The sequence below is a fragment of the Apteryx mantelli genome, chromosome 9, assembly GCF_036417845.1.
Source record: "Apteryx mantelli isolate bAptMan1 chromosome 9, bAptMan1.hap1, whole genome shotgun sequence".
NCBI classification, from domain to species: domain Eukaryota; kingdom Metazoa; phylum Chordata; class Aves; order Apterygiformes; family Apterygidae; genus Apteryx; species Apteryx mantelli.
Genome location: NC_089986.1, coordinates 28,107,849 through 28,134,355, shown reverse-complemented (window position 1 = coordinate 28,134,355; position 26,507 = coordinate 28,107,849). Strand labels below are relative to the sequence as shown.

The 26,507-nt window shown below is 44.2% G+C and overlaps 1 protein-coding gene across 1 annotated transcript in view; it reads left to right on the top strand.

Moving 5' to 3' along the window:
- Window positions 1-10,365: 10,365 nt before the first annotated feature.
- Window positions 10,366-26,507, top strand: part of MYO7B (myosin VIIB) — a 48,271-nt gene continuing 32,129 nt past the window's right edge. The window contains exons 1-16 of the mRNA XM_067302193.1: window positions 10,366-10,545; window positions 11,193-11,345; window positions 12,591-12,775; window positions 13,592-13,713; window positions 14,372-14,514; window positions 14,607-14,720; window positions 15,985-16,138; window positions 17,146-17,222; window positions 17,554-17,673; window positions 17,897-18,039; window positions 19,589-19,799; window positions 20,753-20,888; window positions 21,156-21,316; window positions 24,152-24,289; window positions 25,265-25,417; window positions 25,957-26,055. Of these exons, the coding sequence (XP_067158294.1) occupies window positions 10,366-10,545; window positions 11,193-11,345; window positions 12,591-12,775; window positions 13,592-13,713; window positions 14,372-14,514; window positions 14,607-14,720; window positions 15,985-16,138; window positions 17,146-17,222; window positions 17,554-17,673; window positions 17,897-18,039; window positions 19,589-19,799; window positions 20,753-20,888; window positions 21,156-21,316; window positions 24,152-24,289; window positions 25,265-25,417; window positions 25,957-26,055 (2,289 nt within the window). The remainder of the gene's footprint in view (window positions 10,546-11,192; window positions 11,346-12,590; window positions 12,776-13,591; window positions 13,714-14,371; window positions 14,515-14,606; window positions 14,721-15,984; window positions 16,139-17,145; window positions 17,223-17,553; window positions 17,674-17,896; window positions 18,040-19,588; window positions 19,800-20,752; window positions 20,889-21,155; window positions 21,317-24,151; window positions 24,290-25,264; window positions 25,418-25,956; window positions 26,056-26,507) is intronic.

Genomic DNA, 26,507 nt, shown 5'->3' with positions numbered 1-26,507 from the left:
CCGATTTAGCCTTCAGAATCAATTGAAAGTTAGCCTTGAAACCCTTTAATTGCTCACTTCCAGAGTAAACAGACGGGCAGAAAGTTCCCTGTCTTTTGGGAGAATTGTCGTGTTCTGATTTAGTAACCTCTGTCCTCTGAGCAGCTGCATTATTCAATTATATGGCTCGCCTACGGTATGTCGTTAGAGGATTACGCGGGATGACTTCTGTCATTGACAAGTTATTTTAAAATGGATAGCTTAATAAATGCATATTGTGCTGGTCTCCTGCCTCTTTTCTTGTTCTGTGACAAACAAAACATCTTTGTTCTCTAAGTGGGTGCAAGTTAACGTGAAAAATAGAAAACAACATCTGTTGAAGCAGTCTCATTTGGGGTATTTCTAACAGGGACTTTTTGTATTGCTACGTGCTACACTCCAGTCCAGGGACATCACAATTTAATAGGTGGAGAACTGCGGTCAAAGTGAGTCATCAGTTCATCTGTGCTAGAGGCATTTTCGAATGGATGGCAGAGAGGTTAAGCCATTATTAACACTTCCACTCCGGCAGCACACACAGCTATAATGCATGGCATTCGTTGTACCTCGTACCAGATAAATACAGGTAAACCTGGTGGCTTGAGTCGTTACTCAAAGTGTTAGAGACTTTTATGACGTTTCACTCAGGAGGAGAAATTGGTAGTGGAGTCAGGTGTTTCTCTGAGACAATTGCACCTGCTTAGCAAAAATGTAGGAAATCCTTTTTTTCTGAAAGCAACATACATAAAACATAAAGAGAAGGTGTCTTTGTTCACAGCTCTATAGCTCTCTTCCAGAAAACACATAGCTGAAAAGGTCCCTTAGCTCTCTCAGAACCGCATTCTTAATGGGATCATGTCCCCTTTTCTCCTGCTTCTCCCCTGCTCTTGTCTTACTTTCACCTCTTTTAGCAGTCCTCTCTTTGTACTGTGTGGTTTCACCTGGATCTTTCCTGGAGGTAGGAGGCTCCCGTTGTTTTAGTTATCGATCTTCCGTTATCTGTCTTTCCATAAAGAGATTGAATGGCTCCTTACAACAGACTAAATTGAAGACAGTATGACAACCTTAATCCAACCCATAACAACATGATGAATGAAAGTCTCTGCCCACAAAGTACTAAGCTAGAAAAGAGCAAGCTGGGAGTAATGTAATAGAAAATAATGGACAAGGGGAAACATACGCAGAAATAAGAAAAGGAGGGATTGAATACGTACCAAGGTGCCTGGAAATTGTACCAAGGTTCCTGGAAAATATGGAAGTCTCTTATGGACTAGAACTAGGATCCAAGCAGGATCAGAGTATGGTGGTAACCCTCCTTGGAAATTGTTTGTGAATATGTGCTATGTTCTACAATGATCTCAAGCCTTCACCCCCAATTCCAGCTTCACTGAGGCTGCAGAGATCAGAGGAAAATAGAGAATTTCGACATTTCCTGAAAGTAGAAGGAGGGATTGAATTTCCTCCCTAAAAGTTATCAATTCCCATCCTTCCGAAAGGAAACCTCCTGACCCCGAGCCTAGGGCTGTGACGTCCCGCTCGCAGCACGCAGGAGAAGGCGCACCCCGTGTCCTCCTCTCAGCAGTGCTGAGTAACTGAACATCACCTGAGGGCCATCCTGTGGGCGACGTGTGCGTGGGCGCATGAGTGGGCCTGCTTGCGTGCACGCATGTGTTTGATCCTTGTGAGCCAGACCGTGGCGCTTACTGGCCTGCAATACCCTGCTAATACCCTCTTGGCTGCGTCCCAGGAGGAAGGATGGAGTGACCCGCGGGCCGTCACGGGATTGCACAGCGGGGAGGCTGCCTGCAGGCAGAGTGAGCGGCGCCCACTGTGTGTGTGCGGAGGCGTGGGGTGACACAGATCCCCGAGCCCCACCAGTCTGCCTCTCTGTGCCACACCGCGCACGGGCTGGAGTGAAATGAGCCTTTCCCTGGGGGACGCAATGCTCCAGACAACTGGGGGATGCACCTGAAAATCCTCTACTGGTGTGTACTTACTCAGTGTGCTTTGTTCCCCGTAGCACGCCTTTCCGAGCGGACAGACATCAGTGACTTAGCGGGACAAATCTGCTTAGGGGCCGGGGGGAGCTCCGTAGGAAGTCACTGTAGACAGAAGGGCTTCTGAGTGAACTGTCTGAATTGCAGCTTGTTACATCCAATCCACCTCCCTTCAGACACCTCGGAAAAGGACTGGTTTAACACAGACGTGTGCTTGGCAGCTAGGACTCAGTGATGCGGAGATGACGAGGCCGCTTTGAATTATCTGGAGAGGAAACGTGAGAGGTAGTGCCGCGTGCTAATTAAACCCTTTGATCCTGACATCAATCTCTTAATTAGGAAGCTGTCAGGAAGAGGCAGTTTTGTTAACATATGTCTATCCTGACAGACCTATCACTCTCCACTGCAGCAGGATTAAATTCACCTGGGATTACACAATTTTAATTTGCCGCTTTTCTCAGGGCCTTAATCCGTCAGCGTAGACCTTAATACAAATTACTCCAGTGCCTTGTTGCCCCTAATTACAACTACAAGTGTGTCGGTGCCCTGCAGAGTCCTGTAACAAACTCCGTCTCCAGCAGTCGAGTTGCTCCCTCCTGGCGTCTCTCCCGTTTGTCTACGCCCAGCGCAGCGACCTCGCCAGGCTCAGCTCCCGCTGCGCACGGGCCCTTCTGCTGAAGCAGCCCTCAGCAAGCGGCCTGCTCACCTTTTATTAGGAGCGTGTGCTCTTCGAAGCATCTGGGCTGCTTCTGCTTGGTGCGTTGAGTCTTCACGCCCTCGGCCTTTCCTTTCTGGCTCTGGAGCATGTCCAGATGTGGAAATCCACCTCCCAGATTACACTGGGTTCCAGATGTTTCCATCGCCTACTGTTTATATATGTGCTAGTACAAAAATACTGCACCCCTCTGAAATAACACCCCCACTGTGCTTCAGTCACAAGTGTTAAAAATGTACGTTGTTTTAGAATGAGATTTTCTGCCCAAAACAAACGCCATTTGGAATTTCAGCAGGTATGTTTCATTTGCTGAATAAGTGTTTAAGGTACTCTTGTCCCTTCGGTCTGACTACACCAAAAGCTTTGTTTTTAGACCTCTGCTTTGGTGGTGTGAAGGTATATACTTTGATTTATTTGCAGATATTTGACCTGCATCTAATAAAATCGGTGCCACTTGAGAAGAATTCATTAATCACATGCAATGATATAAACTTCTTAACTTCTAAAAATTGTTGTATCAAAAATAAAAGTCTGTTAAAGAACTAGTTTGAAGCAAAGTCCTTGAGTAAGAATGATTTGCACAGTTAGGAACTTCAAGGACATTTTCTGCCTTGTGTTTTTTTTGTATCTCTCTGAAAGTCCCTGAGTCCTGAATGGCCTGTGCTCTCTTTCTGCACCAGTATCTTCCTCTCTGCTATAAAACTTAAACAAAGATCTCAGGTAAGGAGGCTAATATTGAAACATAAATATACGAAGTGAATAAACAGCACATGCTACACCAAGTATTTATTGCTATGCTTGAATGCCTACCTCAAATTGGGAGGTGGAAATACAGCAGGAGCCCCAAGAATCTGTGTCTCAGACACCAAGGTTTTTGTTATCTTTCCCATTTTACAATGCAGCTAAAAGGAATCTAGGAAATAAGAAAATAAGAATTAAGATATTAGATATAAAAAGGCATGTTCACAATTGTTGTACATTTTCCTTTGCTTGTTTAATAAAGGGCATACAGAATAGTATCTAGTGAGGCAAGCTTCTTGCTGTGTACAGTGTCTGACGCTAAACACGTAAAGGAAGATTATACAGTTAGGCTAAGGTAGATGGAAAAAAGCTTGTCCCTGTTGTTTTTGCTGGCAGTTAGAGGATGAAATGTCCCTAACTCCTGGGTTCTTGCTCTGGCTGGAGAAACCTTGTGTCTGCCTCACTACAGGTATCCTGCAGCTTTGTTTCTTTCCCAGGCATCACACCTTGTGCTGGAATACAGTGGGATTTACAAGAAGGATACAGGCTTGCTGATAGTAAACCTAGTGCAACCAAAAAGGGGGAGGCTCTTAGCCACTCCATCCTAATTTGGAAAGAGGAAAGTGGGGGTAAAGGGAGTTAACATGCATCTAGATGGCAGAACACAGGGACAGTGGTTGTTAGGAAATAAATGAGCGCTAACAAAACCAGGAAGTTTTAAACAAATGGACTAGGAGTCCCAGTCCCCTTAGACGGTTGTGTGAGTACTGACGTCAGTTGAGTGCCATGAGTTTATTTTGCCTTGAGCTCTAGGTGCTGTGGAGCACAGTTCCCACAGGCCACACACTGATGTGCATTTTCGGACCTTACAGAGAGAACTGTGCAAAACCAAGGGGAGCGATTAGGGTCCAATTTTCCTCTTATCAAACAGGGTCACTCAAAGAGAACCGCAGGGAAGTTAGTGATGTTGGAGCAGCGTAAGATGACGTGCTGAGAGGTTTCCTTCTGGGAGTGCTTATCAGAAATCTGCAAGGATTCAGGCACAGTGGAGAGATTGAAGTTTAAGGTTCACCCAGGCAAGAATTAGCCTTCCTACTTACTGGAATGCCTGGCTTGTAAATGACATATACACTGAACTGGGAGCAAAGTCCTGTAATAAATAACCGTGCTTCAGTTACTTCCTCCTTCACACAGCAGAGAACTAGCTCTCGGTGAGGGATCCCTTGATGGCACCCGTACCAATTTCACCTTCCTTTTCCTTCTTACTCATATTCTTGTGAAAAAGAGGGAACTCAGCTGCACAAGCCAGACAGTGAGGATTTCTTCTGGACAGGTAATTTCTCATCCTGGGGGAGGCAAACTGGTTTAGGAGTGCTGCATTATTTGGGAAAGAAAAACGAAAAGAGGGAGACAGGCGTTGTCCCAAGGCAGCTGTTCAAGCAGGAGGAGGTTGGCCATTTATGACTTAATTTGGAACAGGCATTTTCGATGTCGAATCTGTGTATTCTGGGATTATAAGGGATCTCCTCACTACGTGTCCATTCTTGGTCACTGTCATAGACTGGATCTCTAGCTAGCTGTACCTTGGCTCAGTATGGCTGTGTTTCACGTTCAGTTGTACTGCTCCTACTTTGTTCTGGGTAGGCATTTCTGTCTCGTGATAGAAAGATCAATAGATTGTGAGTTTTTGTGGCTGACCAGGACCCATCTTTGACCTATGTTTGCTAAGTACCATGCTCCTGTACCACTTTGCATCTCTTGTAGTTACAGGTCATCACATCCTTGAAGTTAATATGCAGGTAGAGCTCATGAGTCCTGAAAAAGGACATGAGGACATGGCCATAAGAATAGCTGATTATGAGAGATGGAAGGTCCTTCCTGAGATACTGTAAAAAAAATAAAAGAAAAGGGCAGACAGCCACAAAGAATACATTCATGTTGCGTTGCTAGATTCTCCTAGATGTTGTGCTACAAAATCCAGAATTGCCTTAGTTATAGATGAGCTCTGGAGGCTGCCGTAGTCTTGCAGGTACAGTTATTCGTAATACGGTCAGCAGGCATTGTGCTGGGGACACAGCACTTGCAGTTGCTCCATGTGCCCCATTTTGTTGTTAAGGTCTACATTGCACTTCTCCTCCAGTTACTGGGTCAGTTACATGAAAAGGACATTTAAAATTCCTGCTTTTAAATGTGTGTTAGCACTGGACTTCTACAGCGGCAGTCTGTCATCTCTTAAAGTTTCTATTCATTTTTCCCTTTGGGATCACAAGACGTTATGTAATTTTGAAAACTGGTTATTTTTAGCATGTTTTATGACTGTTTTAAAGAGGTTAATCATTCTGAGCTTGTTTAAAAAACGTGTTCGATCCATGCTACTGTATAGCCCTTTATAGCCACTTAACAGAGGGCTCAAAGATCATGTGGCTGGGTTTTTTTTTCTCTGAATCGAGTCAAACACTTCCTAGTTTCCTTATTTGCTACCATAAACCCCTCCTCATGTTTAGGACTGTGGTGTTATCCATATAGTGGCAGTATCTCACAGAAAGGAGTATAATTGTTACCTCCATTTAGTCAGAAGAAAAGGTGGCTTATGCATACATCAATTTTATCTAAGTCTTCAATTTATGGAAGTTAGGTATACTTTCCCAACTCGCATGGGTAAAACACAGTGGGAGGCTATAGGTAAGCAAATGATAAAATGAGCCCTAATTCTCTCACTGCAAAGTTTTCTTCCGACACTGAATACTGACATTTATTAAAACAAGAGGAAGAAAGCAGTATTATCACCCTGAGGTTTTTTTAATCGTGATATTCATTTTTCAAGAGCATGAATTCCAAAAAGCAAAGTAGTGAGTTGAAACACTGCTTTCTAAAAATTCATCTGCAAAGTCTATACCTCAGAAACTTGTATAACTCCACCATAAAATGAAGAGAAATCATTAAATGATTGAAATGATTCAATCAGAAAATTAATGATATTTGGGTATCTCTCAAGAATATATAACATCCGTATTACATAGAATTGTAAATAGTATCATAAATTTAACCTTAAGATATTAAAGCCTTTACTTATGATAAAGAGAAGAAATCTCAAGGTTTTCAGTGAAATTATTTATGAAATACCCCAGCCATCACTAAGGTTAATGATACTGCAGACTGGGATACCATGATCATCTGCACAGCACAGGCAGAACGTGGAACTTTCAGCTTGGTTAATTTGGGGGTTTCTTTTTTTGCTCAGACTTTCCAGAAAACCTGGCAAAAAACACACATGCATAATTTGGGGCCAAAACCAGATAACTTCTTAAAAGGCTATGAGAAAAAAAAAATTTGAATTCAAGCATCAAGATAAAACTAGAGCCAACTTCTCTTTTCTTCCTGGGTGGATGTTTCAAGAGATCCTGGACTTGCCTGGAATAAGTGCCAAAGATCAATTTCTTGTCGCGAGTTCTCCGCTCATCCTCTTGTCAAATGATTTACAAGAGATGTGCTGTCAAACAGCAATGTAAAGAGGGATGCAAATGATTCAATATATCCTCATTGAGCTTCAGCCAAGCAGGAAGTTGTAAAATCTGTTTGAGATAAAATAGTAAAAAAATCTTCCTTAATAATACATCATAAAAGGGTAGAAATATAATTTATTTTTGGTGCAATATTAGCATTTTATTTACAGAGCATTTTGCTTATTCTGGCTATTTCATTCATCTTATGAACTCTGAGCTGAGCCTTTTTTTGGGTGTGCAAAAATGGGATGGAGGGAGAGATACTTTAGAGGAATGGAGGGAGGAGAGTGGGTCGCACCACTGTGAGAAGCTTGTGAATGTGAGGTTTTGTAGGCCTGGGGTAATAAATGATGTCTACTGCACACAGCAGCTATGGAGTCTTTATGAGCTTTATGATAAGAGCTTTATGTGCAGTGACAATTCCTGCTAGTAGGAAGAGAAAACGGGGGAAAAAACCTGCTTCTTTTGATGGGGGGAGAGATGCACTTAACTCACTTTACAGTGAGCTGGACCCAACAGCAGCAAGCAGAGGAAGAACAAGTGAAAGCAAATGACTATTAGCTGTATACCCGAGATGCTTCACGCTCCGCTCCCGAGGCTGCGCCTGCGTTTCCTCAGCTGGAGGGACTCTGCTCTTGACTCTGTTTCACCCAGGATCAGCCCACACGCTCACCCAGGGCAGAGTTAACAGAGCCATATGGCAATCCCTTCTTTGTGTGCATCGGCACAAGGAGAGCTTCTCCCTACGTGATACACTGGAGGATGAGGGAATATGCCTTCCTCAAGTTATTGCAGAGTTTTCAGAAGTTTTCAGGGTTTTACTCAATACTGTTTGTGTAATGGAAGGTTGGAAACCAATTCACCATCATCAACCACTAAATTAATATGATGAAAATTTATGTTTTAATTCCTTCCTCAGTGTCTTTATCTGAACTGTGTGAGTCGGCACGAGTGATGAGACATCACTCAGACTTTTTAAATGTGGTCTGCTTCTCAGGGCTTAGACTCAGCTGAAGCCTTTCATGCTCAGGAAACACTTACAGTGAACTTTGCAAAGAGTCTGCCTGCGATTTCCCACACAGCGAAAGGCAGGTAACAGCCTTCGCGCTGTGGCAGGGTGGCAGCCAGCAAATCGCACCTATTCCTGGCCTCGCTCCTGAAGTCCAGCTGCAGGGGTGTATAAGACAGGACGTGGCTTCTAAAGACTTTGGTTGTTCCCAGGCTCGCAGTCTGAACAGTATCACCTCTTATTCAAAGCACTGGTGTAGGTTTCTGGTCACCAGTCTTTTCACTGTTATGTTCTTGACAGTGAGCTCCAAATTTTATTGTAGTTACCTGGAGAAGTTGCCACTTTTGCGCTTGAATCCTAAAACTTTTCTTATTTTCTGTTCATGCCTTCACTGCAACCACTCCCACTCCAGCCAAGGAAGTTGACTCTAGAGCTCACTTTCTAAAGGGCGGCAGGTTCAAGCTGTGAGGGTCTGAGGGCACTGGGCAGCTTAGGAGAGTAAGAATTAAATCTGTGTCACTGGGCTAGGCAATCACAGGCACTTAGCTGCTGGGTCAGTGAACTAGCCAAAGGTAACTCTACTGGGTAATGAATTACATTGCATTGAGCGGGGTCTTGTTATTTCTGAGCTAAACTTAAATTTGAAATTCAGCCGATAAGCATGCCTAGCATTTGATTGAGGGAACTATTTGGTATGAAAATGTGCACAGTGACTTCTTTGGGGTGGAGAGCATCTCCAGGGTTATGTGGTGGAACTTGGTGTAGACCACCACCCTGTGTTGCAAATTATTTACTTCAGATAGATGGTTTCATTGTCTCCACATTGGATGTACTTTCTTGTGATCTCTTTTGCTTTCATTATATCAGTAAACAAAATTATTAAGGCATTTTGCTTTTATTCTTTGCATGTAAACATCTCCATGCCACTGTCTGTTCCGAACAAAAGCCCGAGCCCTTTTCTGGCCTAATGTCATGTTCTTCTTTTTGGGATTGCAGGTAGCAAACAGTGCTCTGAAACATAATGACGGTTTTCAGAAAGGTAAGTCATGTTCTTTGCTGTGATTTAGTGATTAGCCTGAGGCCCAAAGAGGAGAAAAGGATTGTAACAGGGTTCAGCTCGAAAAGAAAAGCAGCAATAACGCAGTATCAACAAGGTACCAAATAACATCCATCAAGTTGCAGAGATGTCCTGCCTAGTTTGGGCTAGCCTTGCCATGCTCATGCTGAGCTGATGACCTGTACCACAAGGGGTGGCACTGAAACTACACAGATTGCCAGTGGAGTCTCATTCAATTCAAAGCAGGGCTCTCTTAGCCTGTGACATTCTTCATAACCTTGTGCAATGTTTACAGATGCTTTACGTTACAGTTGTTTGGTTTTAAAATGTAAGCCCGTAAAGTATTTTAAGAGGAGAAAGAAAGAATTTTTCAGGAAAAAAAAAGAAACTTTGCCAGTAAATGCTATGGTGTGGGACAAAAGATGTGTATGACAAGACACTCCACTAGAAAGCTGGCTCCTCAGCAGGTGCAGTTCCATTGAAGCAGTGGAACTGAGCCAGTTTATATCCATCAAAGATCTGACCTACAGCTTTAATGAACTGTCATTCTAGCCATTACAATAAAACTTCTTGTTTGAACTTGAATTAGTGCCTGGAGCAAGAGAAGGTATTCTGAGGAGCTTGGACTCAGGGAGTATTACCAGCACAGTAGCAGAGGCCACACCAAGACTGCATGAAAATAGTGCTCATTCCTAGTAATGAGCAGCCACAGCTCACACCTTCCCTCCAGTGACGGCAGAGCAGTTCTGCCTGCTTGTTTGCTCTGTAGGCAGGATGTTGCCAGGGTGTTTGCCTTTCTGTCAGGAGAGGAGTTGGGCTAAATAAGGAATGCAGGTTTTGTTTCCTAAGAGAGATCGTGGATGCACTCATGTTTCCAAGTGATTTGAGTGATAGCAGAGAGAATATATACTTAAAACTACTGCAGTAGAGCCTTCAACATTTCCAGGGATTTTGTCTATCCATCTTTTTATTTTTCCCTGGTTATGTCTTTGTTTTCAAGTATCTTTTCTGTATGAATACTGTAGCTTATATGAGGCTGTCAAAGCACTTTATAAGCATTCACTATGCCCCTTGCAATCTCTGGGAGGTAGTGGAGCTGCATAACCACTGTCCTTTTTGTAAGTGTTGTGTCATTTCCTCTTGTAAAACAGCTGGGCTTGATGACATGTCCAAAGTCACATACCAGGTCAGCTGTGGAGCTGGAAATAAAACCCAGAGGTCCTGATACTATAATCATTAGATTGTACTGCTTGTGAGCAGTAAGAATTTGTCCAGTTAAAAACACTGCAGAAGAAATCAAAGTAATAAAAAACTAAAACCGAGAGATGTATGCCTGTGAGCTACATGGCATCAAGTATGTCACTCTACTTGACAGTTTTTCTTCTCTCCAGGGTGATCATGTGTGGCTGGAAACTCAGTCAAACAGTGAATTTAATGTCCCTATTGGGGCAGTTGTGAAGGACTCTGACTCAGGACGGATCTTGCTGGAGGATGACGAAGGCAAGGTGGGCTACGCTATAACTTTCTGCAAAGGAAGAACATAACATGTAAAAGTACGGTAACAAAAGAATGGCCGTATTGTGTCAGGCACAAGCTCCATCTAGCCAAATGATCTGACTTTGATAATGGATGGTAGGATATACTTAAAGAAAGAATATAAAAATAAGGCAAGCATGGGGTGATACTTCCCTAGTGTATCTTCCCAGGTCCCACCAGTATGCAGATTTAGGTCTTTGTGAGATAGAGGTTGGATCCGCATAGCTAAAAGCAGGAAATGGACAAGCTGCAGCCCCCAAGATTGGTGGAGCTCTAGGTGAAATCATGATCCTGCTGAAGTCAGTTTGTCTGGGGTTTTGCCTCTACCTCTTGCATGTTCTGGCTGTGATGAATTGACACAGAACTGTACTCCAAACACTGCTAAACTTGGTGATGTCCAGAACCCACCTGCATGACTTCATCCAGGGCCTGTCAATCATCCTGTCATGGGGAGCAGCACATCTATTAATTCCTACAGCTCAGTCAGCTGTGACTTAGAGCATGCTGTTTTCAGTGTGGATTATAATCAAGCTCGTTCCAGTCTAACATGCTTTCTGCTTTGTTTGCTTCTGAGCCACAATATACCTCATCAAAACCACTGCCTTGCCTTTTTCAGGAGCACTGGATCACAGCGAGGAACATGCACATGGTGCGCCCAATGCATCCCTCCTCTGTCCAAGGGGTGGAAGACATGATCCGCCTCGGGGATCTCCATGAAGCAGGCATAGTGCACAACCTCCTCATCCGCCACCAGGAGCACAAAATCTATGTGAGTGTCAAGGTCACAGGGCACAGTACTGCCAGAAATGACCTCTACTACACATCCAGCCAGGTGAAATGACCAGCAGCCTGCAAGCCTCCTTTCATACATGGTGACATCTGCTTCCTTTATTGATTGAGGGTGCTAATGAGATTCAACATAGTTTTTGTCTTTGTTCATCCTAGTACTTTGGCTGCAAAGAAGAGAGCTGATAGTAGTCTCTGAAAGCACTGACATATGCATAGGGAGTGATCCCACTTACTTTCTCCTAGAGTGATCATTTCCACTGGTGACTGACAGCTAGATATCCAGTCCATGTTACAACTTAGTGCTGGAGGGTACGTGCTGCTATTACACACAGCTGTGATATGTTATCTGTCTAACTAGTAGACAGTGACATGATTTGGATTGTCCTCCAGTCAAAGTCAATGTTTACTTGATTTTGATTTAATAAAGTAGATCAAGAAGAAAGCTGGAGATTTTGGAAAGCCATCACAGATTTTCTGTGTGACTTTGAGCAACTTATTTAATTTCTTTATTCCTTAGTTCCTGCTTTGTAACATGATAGTAATATTCAGGTTTTTGCATTCTTTACCTCCCATGTGATATACACTGCAACCTTCATTGGAGAGGAGCTGCCCTTTACAATACAGATGTGGTGATGCCCTGGGTAATCAAGTACTGATTTTGATAGATGTTGCAGTTGTAACTACCAGGATGTGTGTAAAGACCTGTTACATTAGCGTCTAGCAGTCTACTCTTGTCTCATATGGAAGTTCTTGAATAATTTTATTGACTTGCATTTATGTTCCACAGCCCCCTTCATTCCAATAGTGCTTTTGTTTACAAATGTTACTAAATGACTGTATATGTAACACAACCATAACTTTGCCCAGTAGCCAAGTTCAGCTGCATCTACGCTGGAACACCAAAGCAGCTTAACATAACACTACAAAACATCTCACGATAATGACAAATTGAGCTTTTGCATGTTTTAGCTTGAGACGGTGAGAGGAGCTGTGATTTCACCAGGAGGTTGTGGTTAGTGTTTTACCTTTTGCAAAAACCTCCATGTCCTGACACACTTAATAACAATTCCTAGTGAGGAACCCAGCTCTTAGCCTTGCCTAAATGCTGCTATGGATCTCCCAGATTTCCATCCTGGCTCTGCTTAGCTTTACACCACCAGTGCCCTTGGCTGTATTCTTGTTTGCAGGTTTGCTGCCAGAGGTAACTCTCATACCTGTTTTCTAGACTTACACAGGGTCCATCTTGGTAGCAGTGAATCCATACCAGCTGCTGCCCCTCTACACAGTCGATCAGATCACGCTGTACTGTAACAAGAGGATTGGAGAGCTGCCGCCTCATGTCTTCGCCATTGCAGACAACTGTTATTTCAACATGAGGAGGAATAAGAGAGACCAGTGCTGTGTGATCAGGTGACTGGACTCAGAGAGAACGAGTGGCAGAAACCAGCAAGTCTGGCATGTTTTTGGGACACTTCTGTGGAAAAAGGAGACCTTCCGCAGGGGAATGCACAGATAAGACTAGAGATAACAGGGGGGAAATGTTTTCTTCCTGCTACTTCATTTTCAGTTAAGGCTGCAAAAAGCAGAACATAAGCAAGGGATTTCCAAAGTCCATTGTTTTCCCCTGGATTCTTTGAACGTGGAGGTACATTCTGCACAGAGCCACTTCAATGTAGAAAATAAATAGAATATGAGCCTGAGTGATGTAGGGCAATCTTTTGGGACATGGTACTTATATTACATGTATTTTCTGGAAGTAGAGATCGCCTGCATCTGAAGACGACAGAAACTTTCTTTATCCTAAAAAGATTTACCATGTATCCATTTTCTGTTAATCATCAATGTGAAGAATCAGATTGTTTCATTGCAATAATATCTGTTCATAGCTGAGGCAACTCAGAAGTAGTGAAAGTCTGGCAATGCGTTAAAGAAAAAATGCAAGTGATTGCACTGGTACAGGAAATCTTCCATGGATTTGTTCATTTTTAATCAGTGGGAGAATTTAGTTCTCAGCCTAAATCTAATCTAAAAAATCTAAAAAATTACTTCACTTTTAGTAGATAAGATGGTGAAAGACTAAAATTCTCTAGTCCTTCATGAAAGACAGTCTGATCTGCCATTCATAGGGTAAATATAAGTGGGATATTTTTACCCTGGTTTGCCATTTTGCCACCCTCGCCAAAAAGAAGAAAGAAAACCTGTAATGTATCTTGTTTCTTACTGCAGTGGAGAATCTGGAGCTGGGAAGACTGAAAGCACAAAGCTAATACTGCAGTTTTTGACAGCTATCAGTGGCCAGCATTCCTGGATAGAGCAGCAAGTCCTAGAGGCCAACCCCATTCTGGAAGGTGGGTTATTTACCAAAAATGCCTGATTTACCACTCTTATTTCTGGACTTTTGTATCAGGATAAAAATTCAGGAACAGTCCCTAGATGCACTTTATTTTCTAACATCCCTGAAGCATCAGCAATGCAGAGTAGAAGTTCTTCAGACTTTTCTGCCACGTCCCCACAGGTCCACAGCAGCTCCCATGCTGCAGTAGGAGGTGCCACCACAGCACGTAACCCAGAACTGCAGGAGCACAAGAGTCCTTGGGAATGCAGAGCCCTTTTGGTAAAGCCCCATGGTTGGCATTTGCACCAGACAGTGGCAAAGTGACTGGCCAAGCAAGGATGTACTTGTGGGGGATCTCCCTGGCACATCCATCTTTCTCTGTAGAGGGATCAAGTGGGCTCCCAGCAAGTCCTTCTGAAGGTCCTCAGAGTTGCCTGGTTCTCTTGGCTGGCTAGATATAGGGCATAGGTGGGTCGTCTGGATATGTCTTTTAGGGCACAATTATCCAGATGCACAGGATGCATGCCACTCTCTTCAGGAGGCAGTCTGAGACCAGATATTCTCAGTGCACTGTTAGTTGGAGCACAACATATAAAATATCAGCAGAAAAAAAACAAGGGCATCAAAAATAGACTTGATGTTCATTAACTACAATAATCCTTACCCATCAGCTTTTGGAAATGCCAAGACAATTCGAAATGACAATTCAAGCCGCTTTGGGAAATACATTGATATCCACTTCAACCAAAATGGTGTGATAGAAGGAGCCCGAATAGAACAGTTTCTTCTGGAGAAGTCCCGGGTTTGCTGGCAGGTAAAGGCACATGCGGAAGTCCATTCTGTGTGCTCCAGTGTTACGAACCTGTATTCACAAGTCTGTCCATTGGCCTCTTTCTTTCTTTCTAGGCTCCAGAGGAGAGGAACTATCACATCTTCTACTGCATGCTCATGGGGATGAATATGGAGCAGAAAAAGATGTTGAATCTGGGCACTGCTTCAGAGTACACTTATCTCACTATGGTAACAGACTCTGCTTTCTTCTCTGTTATCTATCTGCCATTTGCTTGTCCCAGCAAGCAAGTCCAATGAATAGGAACTACAGATAGGTAGTTACCAAAAATGAATTGTCCCTTCCTTAGAGCACCGGAAGCAGTAACACCAAAAGGGCTGTGAGCCTCAGTTTCGGATACTTATGTGTCTGTCAGTGGGAGGCAGCTTGTGGCAGTTCAAAGCTTTCTATCAAAGTCAGCCTTAAGAAAGATCAAGGGCATCTTGAAGCAGGTGGTAAATATCCCCCACATTCACAAGCACTCAGATTTTAGATGAATTCAAGTGATCTCACAACAGGGAGAATACTAATCAGGTATATTTGCCTCAGGGGAAGACGAATAAGCAAATGCAAAATGATCATAGTAGAAACAGTGTCTTAGTCCTTATATCTGATAAATTTGATATACATAATGCAGGAAGGTGGCATTCAATCTAATCTCCAGCAGCTGATGTAAATGTCCCGGTCTGGGTTTATGTTGCTGTAGTGGCAGGAGTGGGATGTGTTTATAGGTGAGATTTTTGTTCAGGTCAGCTGTCAGCAAAAGTAGCTGTTCTCCATGCTGTAAACAGAAACATCTAGGAATGCTTCCCTTCTGTAATCATCACACCCTGTCGCTGGTGATAACAGGGATAGAAAAGACTTTTCCCCATCTCCATTAGGGTTGGAAATAGCTTGTATTAGGAGCAGCATCCAAGGATCTGCTGTGCAGGCTTTGCTGAAGGTTTTCCTGATTCTGCCTTTGGATGCTTCCGTCTGTCTTCTACTCGATCGTAATTTTCTGATTCGCTTTTTACCATTGTCCCAATCCTACTTGCTTTGATTTGGGATTAGAGATCTGAATTATCCATTGACAAGGCAGAGAGAGGAGAACTGAGGAAAAAGACATGACTTTGTAAGTGTAGGTAGGCATGTGAAAGTTCCCTATCCTTCCACACTCCAGAGCAGCCTTCTCCTCTGCTTTTCCTTTTGGTTTCCCCAATATTCAGCCCAGCGTCAGAAAAATGCATTGTATAGCCCCTTGCTAATGGGTTCTTCTGGGGAGTAGAGTTGAGGGAAGAAATAGCCATGGGAAGAGCAAAAAGAGAGTCTAAATAAGCTTGTATCTTGGGTCTTGTAGTGGGTGGCTCACAGGGCATCCATGCTGTGTACAAGGGTTTGTCAGCCTGCAGGTCCTTCCTCTGCTGTATCGGCACAGGGAGAGTTTTCCTTACCTGTGGGTGTGATGTTGCACAGGGTGATTGCACATCCTGTGATGGCAGGAATGACGCGAAGGAGTATGCCCACATCCGCTCCGCTATGAAGATCCTCATGTTCTCCGATTCTGAGCACTGGGACATCAGCAAACTGCTGGCGGCTATTCTGCACCTGGGGAACGTGGAGTTTGAAGGTAGACTTGGCATCATCTGTGCCTGGCCTTTCCTCAGACTTGATGTTAAAAGCCTAGAGGTGCTGCCTGCTTCCTTTGTACAAGACTGGGTTGTGCTTGGCTGCCCTGTATAAATGGGTGGGTGGACAGGGCTGGAAGGGCAGGCAGATAAGCACCATGCAATTCTGATTTGTAACTTCACTGGCTGCTGTTTTGAAAGACACCACCTTATTCTTTTGTCTTGCTGTCAGGTTTCCAGGGTTATAAAGAGGCCCTTATCACACAAACTGAAACATTAGATAATATAATGCCATGTTAACATTTGCTGATGGTAGTGCTACGCAAGCTGGAGGACAGAGGAGCAGCTGAGTCATGCGTGCAGTGGAGATGATAGCAGTCATTCTCCTGGCTGGGTTTGATGAGCACACACCTAGCACAAATGCACTTCTGTTATGGCACAGGCACAGTCTGATACACCCACCAGAAGCTCTGACATTTTAGAAAGGGACTCTTTCTCCCTTTGTGATACAGGGGATCCAATACACTGATGCCAGTTGGGTTCTGTAAAAGTGGCTGCTAAAATGTGGGATTTCCTTTATGCAGGAAAGAATTTTTATGCTTTCATTTTCTAAATTTCCCACAAGCTAGATACTAGGAAAAAATTGTTTTCAGAAACACATTTTCTGAAGTCAGATACCACTTCCCCAGACTCCCAGTAGCTGCAGTTTTTAAGTAACATGCTTATGAGTTTTGCTGCTGTTCTTAGCCTCCAGGGTTGCCATATTTCTGAGGCCAGGGCAAGAAGCCTGATGTTCTCAGTTTGTGAGGGCTCTGTACATCCCGGGATCCCTGGGTGAAATCAGAACCCTCCTTAGTAAAATCCTCAAATCTGGGAGTTTTTTCAGGAAACTTCTGACTCACCACATTCACAGAGCTACAGGGTTACAGAAATATGGCTGCAATAACAGCATAGCTTCCCACCAGAGCAGAAATGATTCACCCTGAGATTGGCTGTTTCCTCCTTCTAGCGGCAGTGTATGATAACTTGGACTGCTCTGCTGTGATGGACTCACCACACTTTTCGATTGCAACCAAATTGCTTGAGGTAACAGACTCTCATCTTCTTCTAGTTCTCTTCTTCACCCTCGCTCCCTGATCACATTGACAAGAATGTCTCTGTGGAGCATTTGTTTATGTATGGATGCACATGGAAAGGGCATGTCCCTTTCTTCCTGCTGATACTCAAGTGTTGCTGTTGCAGATGTCCCTCTGAGCTAGGAGATCTTTCTGGGAGAACAGGCCTCCCTTGAATCCTGCTGGACAAGCCGTTTGTCTCCACTGTCTGCACAGCCCTCTTCCTGAGACAGGCTTTCTTTGCTGGGTCTCCTGAATCCATCACACCTAGAATGACCAAGTTGCCATGACTCTTCCTCCAGGTAGACTCCAGTGAACTCCAGAACAGCCTTACAAACCTCTCCATCATTATCCGAGGAGAAAGCGTGTCCAGGCCTCTGAGCATAGTTCAAGCTGCGGATGGGAGGGATGCCTTTGTGAAGGTACTGGTGCTTATATCTCCTCTGTTTAAAGATTGGACATGCTTTCAGAGCCATCTCTCTTAATGGTTCAAGCGTCTGATGTGGCAAACATTCACCCATAGTGCTCTGGTCTCTGTCAGTCTTCAGGCATAGTTTGACTCCACTGTGGCAGCATGATAGCAAGCAGTAGGATATGTCGAAGACTGTAATGATGGGCTCTCACTTCCTCTTAATTTTTCCTCAGGGTATATATGGAAGGATTTTCCTGTGGATAGTGAATAAGATCAACTCAGCTATTTTCAACCCAGCTTCTCAGAACCCTAAAAATACACGGCAGTCCATTGGGCTGTTGGACATTTTTGGATTTGAAAACTTTGACAACAACAGGTAGGAGGCTCCAGATTCATTTCTGCTGAGGAGCTGAAAAGCAGCTGATGTAAAGGGAAAGAATGAAAGAACAGACAGATGAGTGTTCTTTCATTATCATCCTGATTCTCAGAGAAGTGGTGAAATTTCCATCCCTGAATTTTCCCAATGACAATCTTGCATGGATACCATTTTGTTCAGCCTTGGTCACACTTCCCTCTCCTCCCCCAGCCTTCATTATAGTGCAGCCATTGCACAGGTCTATTCCAAAACCTGAAGAATTTGCTTCGAAGTGATGGCTATGCAGCTGCTGAAGGGGAGGCAGCCCTTATGTGAGTGGATACAGTATGTTCCCATGTCCCTGTACCTAACTTTCCTGTTCCATAGCATTTTTACAATGTTTCCTGGGATATGTTTTGTACACAGTACAAAGGAGGCTGTGGTGTGTTTCCCATTTCAGCTCATGCTTTCATCTTGCTCAGTGTTCTCCTGCCCCTTTCTCTGCACTGCTTCATTTTCCTACTGTTAAGGACATACTTGCAAAATACCTGGCTGGTATACCATTGTCCCACTGCTGCCTCTCCCACTGCTGGTTTCTGTCCCAAGGCACCATTTCTGTTTGCCCTTCTCCACTGGAGCAGCAATTCTCTCAGTGGACTGGTACCATATCATCAGCCAGCACTCCACAAACCAACAGCACATGCTCTGCAGTCTGTGAACTTGGTAACCACAGTAGAGAAGCTTCCTCCATGATGTGGCACAGAAAACGTGAGCAGTATTGCAGCTAGGCATGCTAATGTCAGTGGAATATGTGATAAATGACTGTGCCAAATAATATTATTATTACTGCTTTTGCTGTGTTTCCTTCCACCTTTGTCATCCCTCCTTGACATGTGACCTAAAATGTTCCACTTTTTTCATTCTCTTTCTAATTCTTCATGGAGATCTTTTTCCAATCCATTTCAACCTGTGCATCTAGCTTGCTATCAGCAAGATAATATCCACCACTGACTTTTGGAACTGTTCAAACTCATCTTCTATCCATCATGTTTTTTTCTATTACTTGGTATCGTTCCCAAAGGCTGCAACCCAAATGGAGCCTCACTGTGGTAAGCGCTGAACAAGCACACACAGCATGCCCCAGCAATTACCAAATAGTTAAGCTCAGGGGCAGCATTCAGGACTAATTGACAAAAGAAGTGTTAGTGCCAGTGCAGGCAAGAATGGTCACACACTCATATAGTCATTTATAGTATTTTCGCAGTCAGATGTTCCCCATTATCTCTAGAGTTTCTTGAAACATATATAGCATCTTTCCCTGCTTACCCAGCAACACTCTGTCATCAGCTGGCTCATTTCTGGTCATGATAATCATAGCAGAAGACCAGTTGTGTCCCTTATGCAGTTAGGGTTGACAACATGCAGTGGTGGTGATCATTAACACTGTAGAATATAGCAGTAGTGTATCTGTATATGCATTTAGTACAGAGATTAAACAAATACCATAGAGCAGTGCAGCACTTGCCAGGGTACAGACATGACCATGTGTCCCCATCTTGTCCCTGCACAGCTTTGAACAGCTCTGCATTAACATTGCCAATGAACACCTTCAGCAGTTCTTCGTGCACCATGTCTTCAAGCTGGAGCAAGAGGAATACCTTGCAGAGCACATTGCCTGGAATAACATTGATTTCACTGATAATCACCAGGCTCTGGAAATCATTGCACTCAAGCCCATGAACATCATCTCCCTCATTGATGAAGAGAGCAAGTTCCCAAAGGTGAGTACCTGATCCCACCAGTAATGCTGGCTTTGCACACAGAAAAGTGTAAAGGAGGCTTTCAGAGACATTCTGAGAGGCAGAGTCTTCTCTCCACAGATGTCCCTTTTAAATTAGCTCACTATGTAGGTGCTTCATTCTCTGCCAGCGGGTGCTCTTCCTGGTACCTTGCTGTCAAAATTCTTTGGTTGTTCCAGCCAGAAAAGGAAAGAGCCCTGATCATTTACAGTGGCTTTTCAGGAAATATTTGGATGTACACATTGTCTGAGTATTGTTCTGCTGTTGGTCTGGGCTGTAGCTTGCTCTTTCTTCTCCTGGGTGACAGACTCACTTGAGTATTGCCAGCATTGTGAAGAAATGCTATTTTGCAAAGGCCAGGTATCTCAAACAGGACACCAGAGATTAAAGTAGCATCTGATCTCAAACATCCCTGCAGAGGGTTTTTATACTCTCCAGAGCATGGTGAGGCTAAGCAGGATTGGTTGGTACAGGGGTCAAATGGCAACATGGGCTTGTCCAGAAGAGCGAGCCCTTGCCTCAGCTCATTTGTAGCCCTCAGGCAGCAATTTGAGAGGGGCATGCACAGAGAGAGAGCTTCTCCTTTTCTTCCCTAAGAGGAGGGTGGTCCCCACTGTGCTTGTGAGCTCCAAAGGTCTGGGAAATTCTTACCACACCTGGTGATGTTAGTAATGTTATGGGGGCTTGCATATGGCCCTGAAATACCAGGCCTTACCCTCTGGTGCTCTGTTCTGTCTGGGTGCTTGAGAGAATGGTCTTTGTAAAAGGGAAGACATTTCTAGCACCACCTTCCTCCAGACCTACTGCACAAATGAGAGGCAGAATTTAAACCTTTGTTGTCTGTGAGCACCACTTCTATTTGTTCACAGAGTCTGGGCCAGTGCTGTCAGGGGGAATCTACTTTACTGTCCTTTTCTGCCTGTGTTTATTCCTAGGGCACAGATGCCACCATGCTCGTCAAAATCAATTCCCTGCATGGCAAAAGTAACGTCTACATCCCACCTAAGAGTGTCCATGACACCAAGTTTGGCATCAACCACTTTGCTGGGGTTGTCTTTTATCAGTCAAAAGGTGAGACTGTCTCTGCTGGATTTGGAGGGTGGAGATAAGGGCATGGCTTGCCTTGGATGTGTGGCACTCAGGGTAGTGTTGATCTCTGGCTTCTCAGTATGAGAGTACGTAACCTCTAGATTTGCTTAGCTGAAGTCAGGAGGTCAGGAGGATTACTTTAAACTAATCTGCAGGTTACTGTAAATAAAGTGGATTTTAGATAGACAGAGTTGGCCTAAAGCCAGCAGGCTGCAGAGATAACAAGCTGATTTTGTTTCCATCCTATAGATTTCCTGGAGAAAAACCGGGACACACTGAGTGCTAATGTAATGCAAGTGGTCCATTCCTCCAAAAACCAATTCCTGAGGCAGATTTTCCAGGTGGAAACAACCCCACCTACTCTCGGCCGTGGGACCATCCGGCATCTTGGAGGTGACCAGTCCTACAAGGTTGGCTTATTGGCAGTAGGTTGCAAAAACAACCAATCTCTCATCCCTTCCATAAGGCTCTGTCTGCTCTTGGCCTCTTTTTTTTGCACTGTCTCTGCAAATCGCTCTCTGTTTCATTCAACTCATTTCTGCAAGGCAGTCTGCAAGAGCAGCCAGTGCCTGGCATTCGTGCTGTAGACAAGCATAATGTCAGCCTGTCTCCTGGGTAGCAAAAGCTAGAAGAGACTGTGTCCCCGGACATCTCTGTGGCCACGCCGGCAACCTCTCACAAAAGCATGAGTTGTGCTACTTCCCCACACATTGCCAGCAAACAGATGGGTTTTCTTTGTGTCTGCCTGGGCATCCATACCCTACAGTGGGGAGGGGTGTAAACGAGTAGGAGGAAATTGCAGTCCAGAGGGTTCGTCTGAACAGAGCAAGGAACCAACCGGAGGCCCCTCTGCAAAGCCAATACTTGTCCAGAAGCCAGCAGCTAACTGCTGCCCTACTGCATGTGTAGCCAGCCTGCTGTGGCCATAACACAAAGCAGTCTGGCACGGCAACTGGCAGGAGGGTCCTGGCCTGTCTCTTCTTGCAGAGGGGTGACAGGCTGGCACACAGGAGCAAATAGCTCCACTGTCACAGAAGAGCCACGCTGCCTCCTGCTCCCAGTGACACCTGTAGACAGTCTCCCTGCCCTGCATACTGCTGCAACTTCAGCTCTTCCTTCTGGCCCAGAGGCTTTGTGAAAAAGTTCATGATTGCTAATTACTGCAGAAACATCTGTGTCTGGTGGTGTAGGGAGCCTCGTCCTGTATCCAGTGAAAAAGCGATTGTAAAGTGCAGCAGTCTGGGAAGAGCATGAGCAGAGTTCAAGTTCTCTGCCCTGCTGCAGCTTTCACATATCTTGATTGCTGAGCATTTAACTACGCAGTGTCAGCACTGTATGAAGGGATCTTTGCTTTTAATGCTTATATCTCTGAGTTTCCCTCTCAGAGCATAGAGCAAACAGTCAGCTTGCTATAATACCTTTTACCTGCCTACTCTCCTGGCTCTGTTTTCTGATCCTGTTCTTTCTTCCTCAGTCTTTATCCCAGTTTGGCTGGTCTAGAACACCTGGCCATGGACAGGTAAATAACCTGGGGGAGAAGAAAGTCAGAAAAGGAACAAGCAGCAAAAGAGAATGGGCTTAGCATCTCTTAAATGCTATGAATACCTTGAGATTAAATATCAGGTCTATCTACATTGCTGTAATGTTTTAATGATTTTTGTCTCTTTAAAGAAGATTGTGTTATTGGAAAAAGCCTTTCCTTAGGAGGACATTTAGAAAGTACAGTAGTATGTCAAGAAAGGAATTACTAAATGAGGGTTGCTACCCGTTTCAAAATGCACAGACGTCAGCTGAAAGACCCGTATTAATTTCAAATAGGTCAGGCCCTTGTTGGGAAGTCTATAGAGAAGAGCAGTGGATGAAGTGCTGGAAAGAGCTTTGCTGTTCTGAGGTCTCACAGTTGCTCTCCTCAGTCACCAGGGGAGAAAACTGACCACCACCCCAGGCAACAAGTTTAACACTGGCGTATCTAAAGGTGGTCTGTGAGACCACGAGGGCATGGGCTCCAGCCCTCTGTGGCCATCCCACTGATACACTGGTACAGCAGAAAGGCCTCTGAGATCTGGGAGTGCAAATTGCTTTAACTCTCATACAGCTTAAATATGTATTTGATATTATAACTACTTCAAACAGATGCTTGCTAGCACTAAGATGTATTAGAGCTGTTACGAGACATTCCCAGGAACAGTTTTCCAACAGCACAAGTGTTTTGTCGCTGGAGGGCAGCATTGCTCTGTAGCTAAAGCAGAAGGTGGCAACTTGAGTGTTAAAAATGGCACTTTAAACCTAAGGACCAGCAAAGTGAGGTCCCATGAGGACTGTGAGACAGGGCAGCCACCGGACTTTAAATGGTTTATTTATTTCAAAAAAAACCCTTTATATCTACCTGTATAGTGCTGCAGTTATTACCTCCAAGCTTATAAGTAGCCCATTTGAAAAAGACCAGGGGAGCCCTTCCTGTTACTAGGAACATGCACTGTTGTCACTATAATTTAATGTGCCCTAAAAACATACCGGGAGGTAGAATTGAAGGCCTATTGCAATGATCTGTGTGAAAAAGACAGAGGCGGAAGTGTGCTTTCAGGGAAGCTGGGGAAATCCAGAGTGAACTGCAGCAATTGCAGTCCCTCTGGGGTTACACTATTGCAGCTGGGAGCAAAATTCAGCCTGGGAGCTGTGAGACATAGAGCACTACATCTACAGCTTTATACAGAGTAGCTCGTAGCTTATCCTCCAGTAAATGTTTGCCTTTTCACTACTTATTGTATAATAATGGGCAAGAAGACCAGTCATCCTAATCATTAAGGACTGAGCTGTCTGGATCCTTAGCAGTCCCAGTTAGTCATGAGCTACAAGCAAAATGTCTGGCCTGGAGGTTATTACTGCCTTGGGAGCAGCTGTTTCTCACCAAGCTTGCAGGCACACACCCATGAATAACAGCTTGGCACCCAGACTCTACACTAAACACAGCCTTGTTTGGAAAAGACAAGGCTTTATGGGCTCCTGTGGGTGGATTTTCTTTCACCATGGCTCCCTCCTACTGCTAGAATTAGTGCCCCAGGTAGGTCAAGGAGCTCATGAGGTTATTTGCAAGAATAACCTCAAATTAATAAGATACAGATGGCAGATTTAGGTCCCATGCAGGTAAGTAGCTTTTTTTGACATGGTACAAAAATACAAAAATGTATTAACTTGCCCTCCGACAGTGAATGATGTAGCAGTCAGCACCTGCTTATTCTTCCCAGGGCTTGGATAACACCAAACGACTCTCTACTCTGGGGGGACAGTTCAAGAAATCCTTGGAGAAGCTGATGAAAATCCTTGGTCAGTGTCAGCCATACTTTATCCGCTGCATCAAACCAAATGACTTCAAGAAACCACTGGTAATGCTTTAACAATATGAGGTCTTGTCTTCAGTAAACTTCCTAATGAGAAAAAGCTGTCAGCTGCTGTGTAGCATTTGATATTTGCACCTCAGCCAAGAAGAGCTGGAGTATAAGCTATTACTGCAATAAAAAGGGCAGTAGGATTCAGCAATGTTAATTTATAAAAGCATCTCTAAAAGCACCATAAAATGATAGATGGTAAGAAAAAGCACATGGGTGTATTCCTGATGGAGTTGTAAAAGTCATCCCTGTAAAGAAAAAAGAGAGAACAGGAGAATTTCTAGTCCCCTATGAAGGGGACAAATGAAAAGTTAAGATCCAGCAATGATCATATGATGAAATAGCTTGAGAGAGAAGAGGAGTGCTGTTGGTGTTTGAAAGAAGGGTGGTGTGGCTTGAGTTGACACTACAGAAGAAGAGCAAGCTTGTCAGTAAGATGCTTGGCTGGAACTCAGGAGATCATGACCTAGTTCTACACAAAATCCTCAAATGGTGTTGGTCTAGTGAATTAATCTGTCTCAAAGTGCTGCATATGGTTTAGTGAGCCTATTTTTATTCTGTTTACAAGAGAATAGCAGCCCTCATGCTGTGCTTTTCATGGCTATGCCCAAGGGGCATAAGTTACTACTGCAGTTATTTGCACTTGCAAAATGTTATGAACAGTTTATTGTTCATCTGAAATTGCAGTTATAGAATTGGAAATGGTTGTTAAAGCCAGACCAAAGTTAATGGACTGTTTCCACTGTTTATCAAATTTGTGATAAGCACAAATTTGAAGACCTTTTAAAATGACTTGTTTATGCCTGTAATTAATTAATTTAGGCCACTGAAATGAGAAGTGCAATTAAGAAAAGTATACTATGCCATTCTGCAGGCACTCAAGGCCAGAGGTTAATAGAGGTGCTCTGAGGAATGCTGCATGTGCAGCTTCTTTCTGTGCTAAGTCTCCTCCTTGTCTGCCTTCCCTTCCAGTTGTTCAACCGAGAACTGTGTATCCAACAGCTGCGGTATTCAGGGATGATGGAGACCATTCAGATCAGGAAGGCTGGCTACCCAGTTCGCTACACCTTTGAGGAGTTCTTTGAGAGATACAGAGTTCTCCTGCCAGGGTCTGTTCAAGAACGGGTATGTGAACACAAACTTGGTTTAAGGCTAATTTAACTTCTCCTTATAAGACTTTAGTCTTATCCACAATAGAAATCCACTATCCCACAATAGAAATCCACTCTTGGATTACTGCTGTCACAGCTGAGAGAGCTGTCATCAGAGTAACTGCAGTTAAATCCTCGCTTGGACCTTAGCTGAAACAGTAGAGGTGTTTTTAGGTCTGGTTAACCTGGACTTGCTCCACACAGATGTCCCAGGCAGGGTGGCATCCCCATCGCTCTGAGATGCTTCTTTTCTGTAGTCACACACTTCTGAGGTCTCTCTGACATCCTCCTGGCACTTGAACTCTTGAATGCTTGGCCAAGCCCTAATGTTCCTCCTTTCCCTGACCATTGGAGCTGAACCGCTTTCATTCACTGTACTGTCAGCCTTGAGGTCTGTCAGACCTCAGCCATTTCTGTTCTTTGCCCTTTGAAATGCAGAGCAATAGATCCTTACCTAGTACAGTTGCTGTGTTTCCAACCAAGCCCTAACACGATTATGCTTCTGCACATCAGGTGAAGAATGATGCTCGCCAGTGCTGCATCAGCATCTCCAAAGCGGTGCTGGGCAAGGATGAAGGCTGGCAAGTTGGAAAGACCAAGATTTTCCTTAAAGTAAGTAAAAAGGACAGTTTATAACCTCTTCTCCTGAAAAACTGGATGCTTCAGAGTAAAGCTTGACCTGCCTGTGAAAGATTGGTGACCCAGAAGGACTAGATTCTCTTGCAAACTCTCTCTTGAATCTGAGGGGATCTTTGGTCCCCAAGTAAATTGGTGGATATTAGCGTGGTTTAGGAGAGGCTGATCCTCCTCCTGTGTTCCAGTGGTGCAGCTGAAACAGCCCAATGCAATGCTCAAGCTCTGGAGCATAAAGAACTGGATGCCAGCAGGCTGTGGCAGGGACTTCCTTGCCCTTAGCCCCCTGGTAAAGCCAGTCTTACTGTAGGCAAGCTGTGTGCTTGTTTACGGCTACAGCCAGACACAGTGTATCTAGCTGGTGCACCCTCTTCCTAATGCAGTCCCACAGATGCATTTCAATCCCAGTTTGCACTGTCTTATGCTGAGTC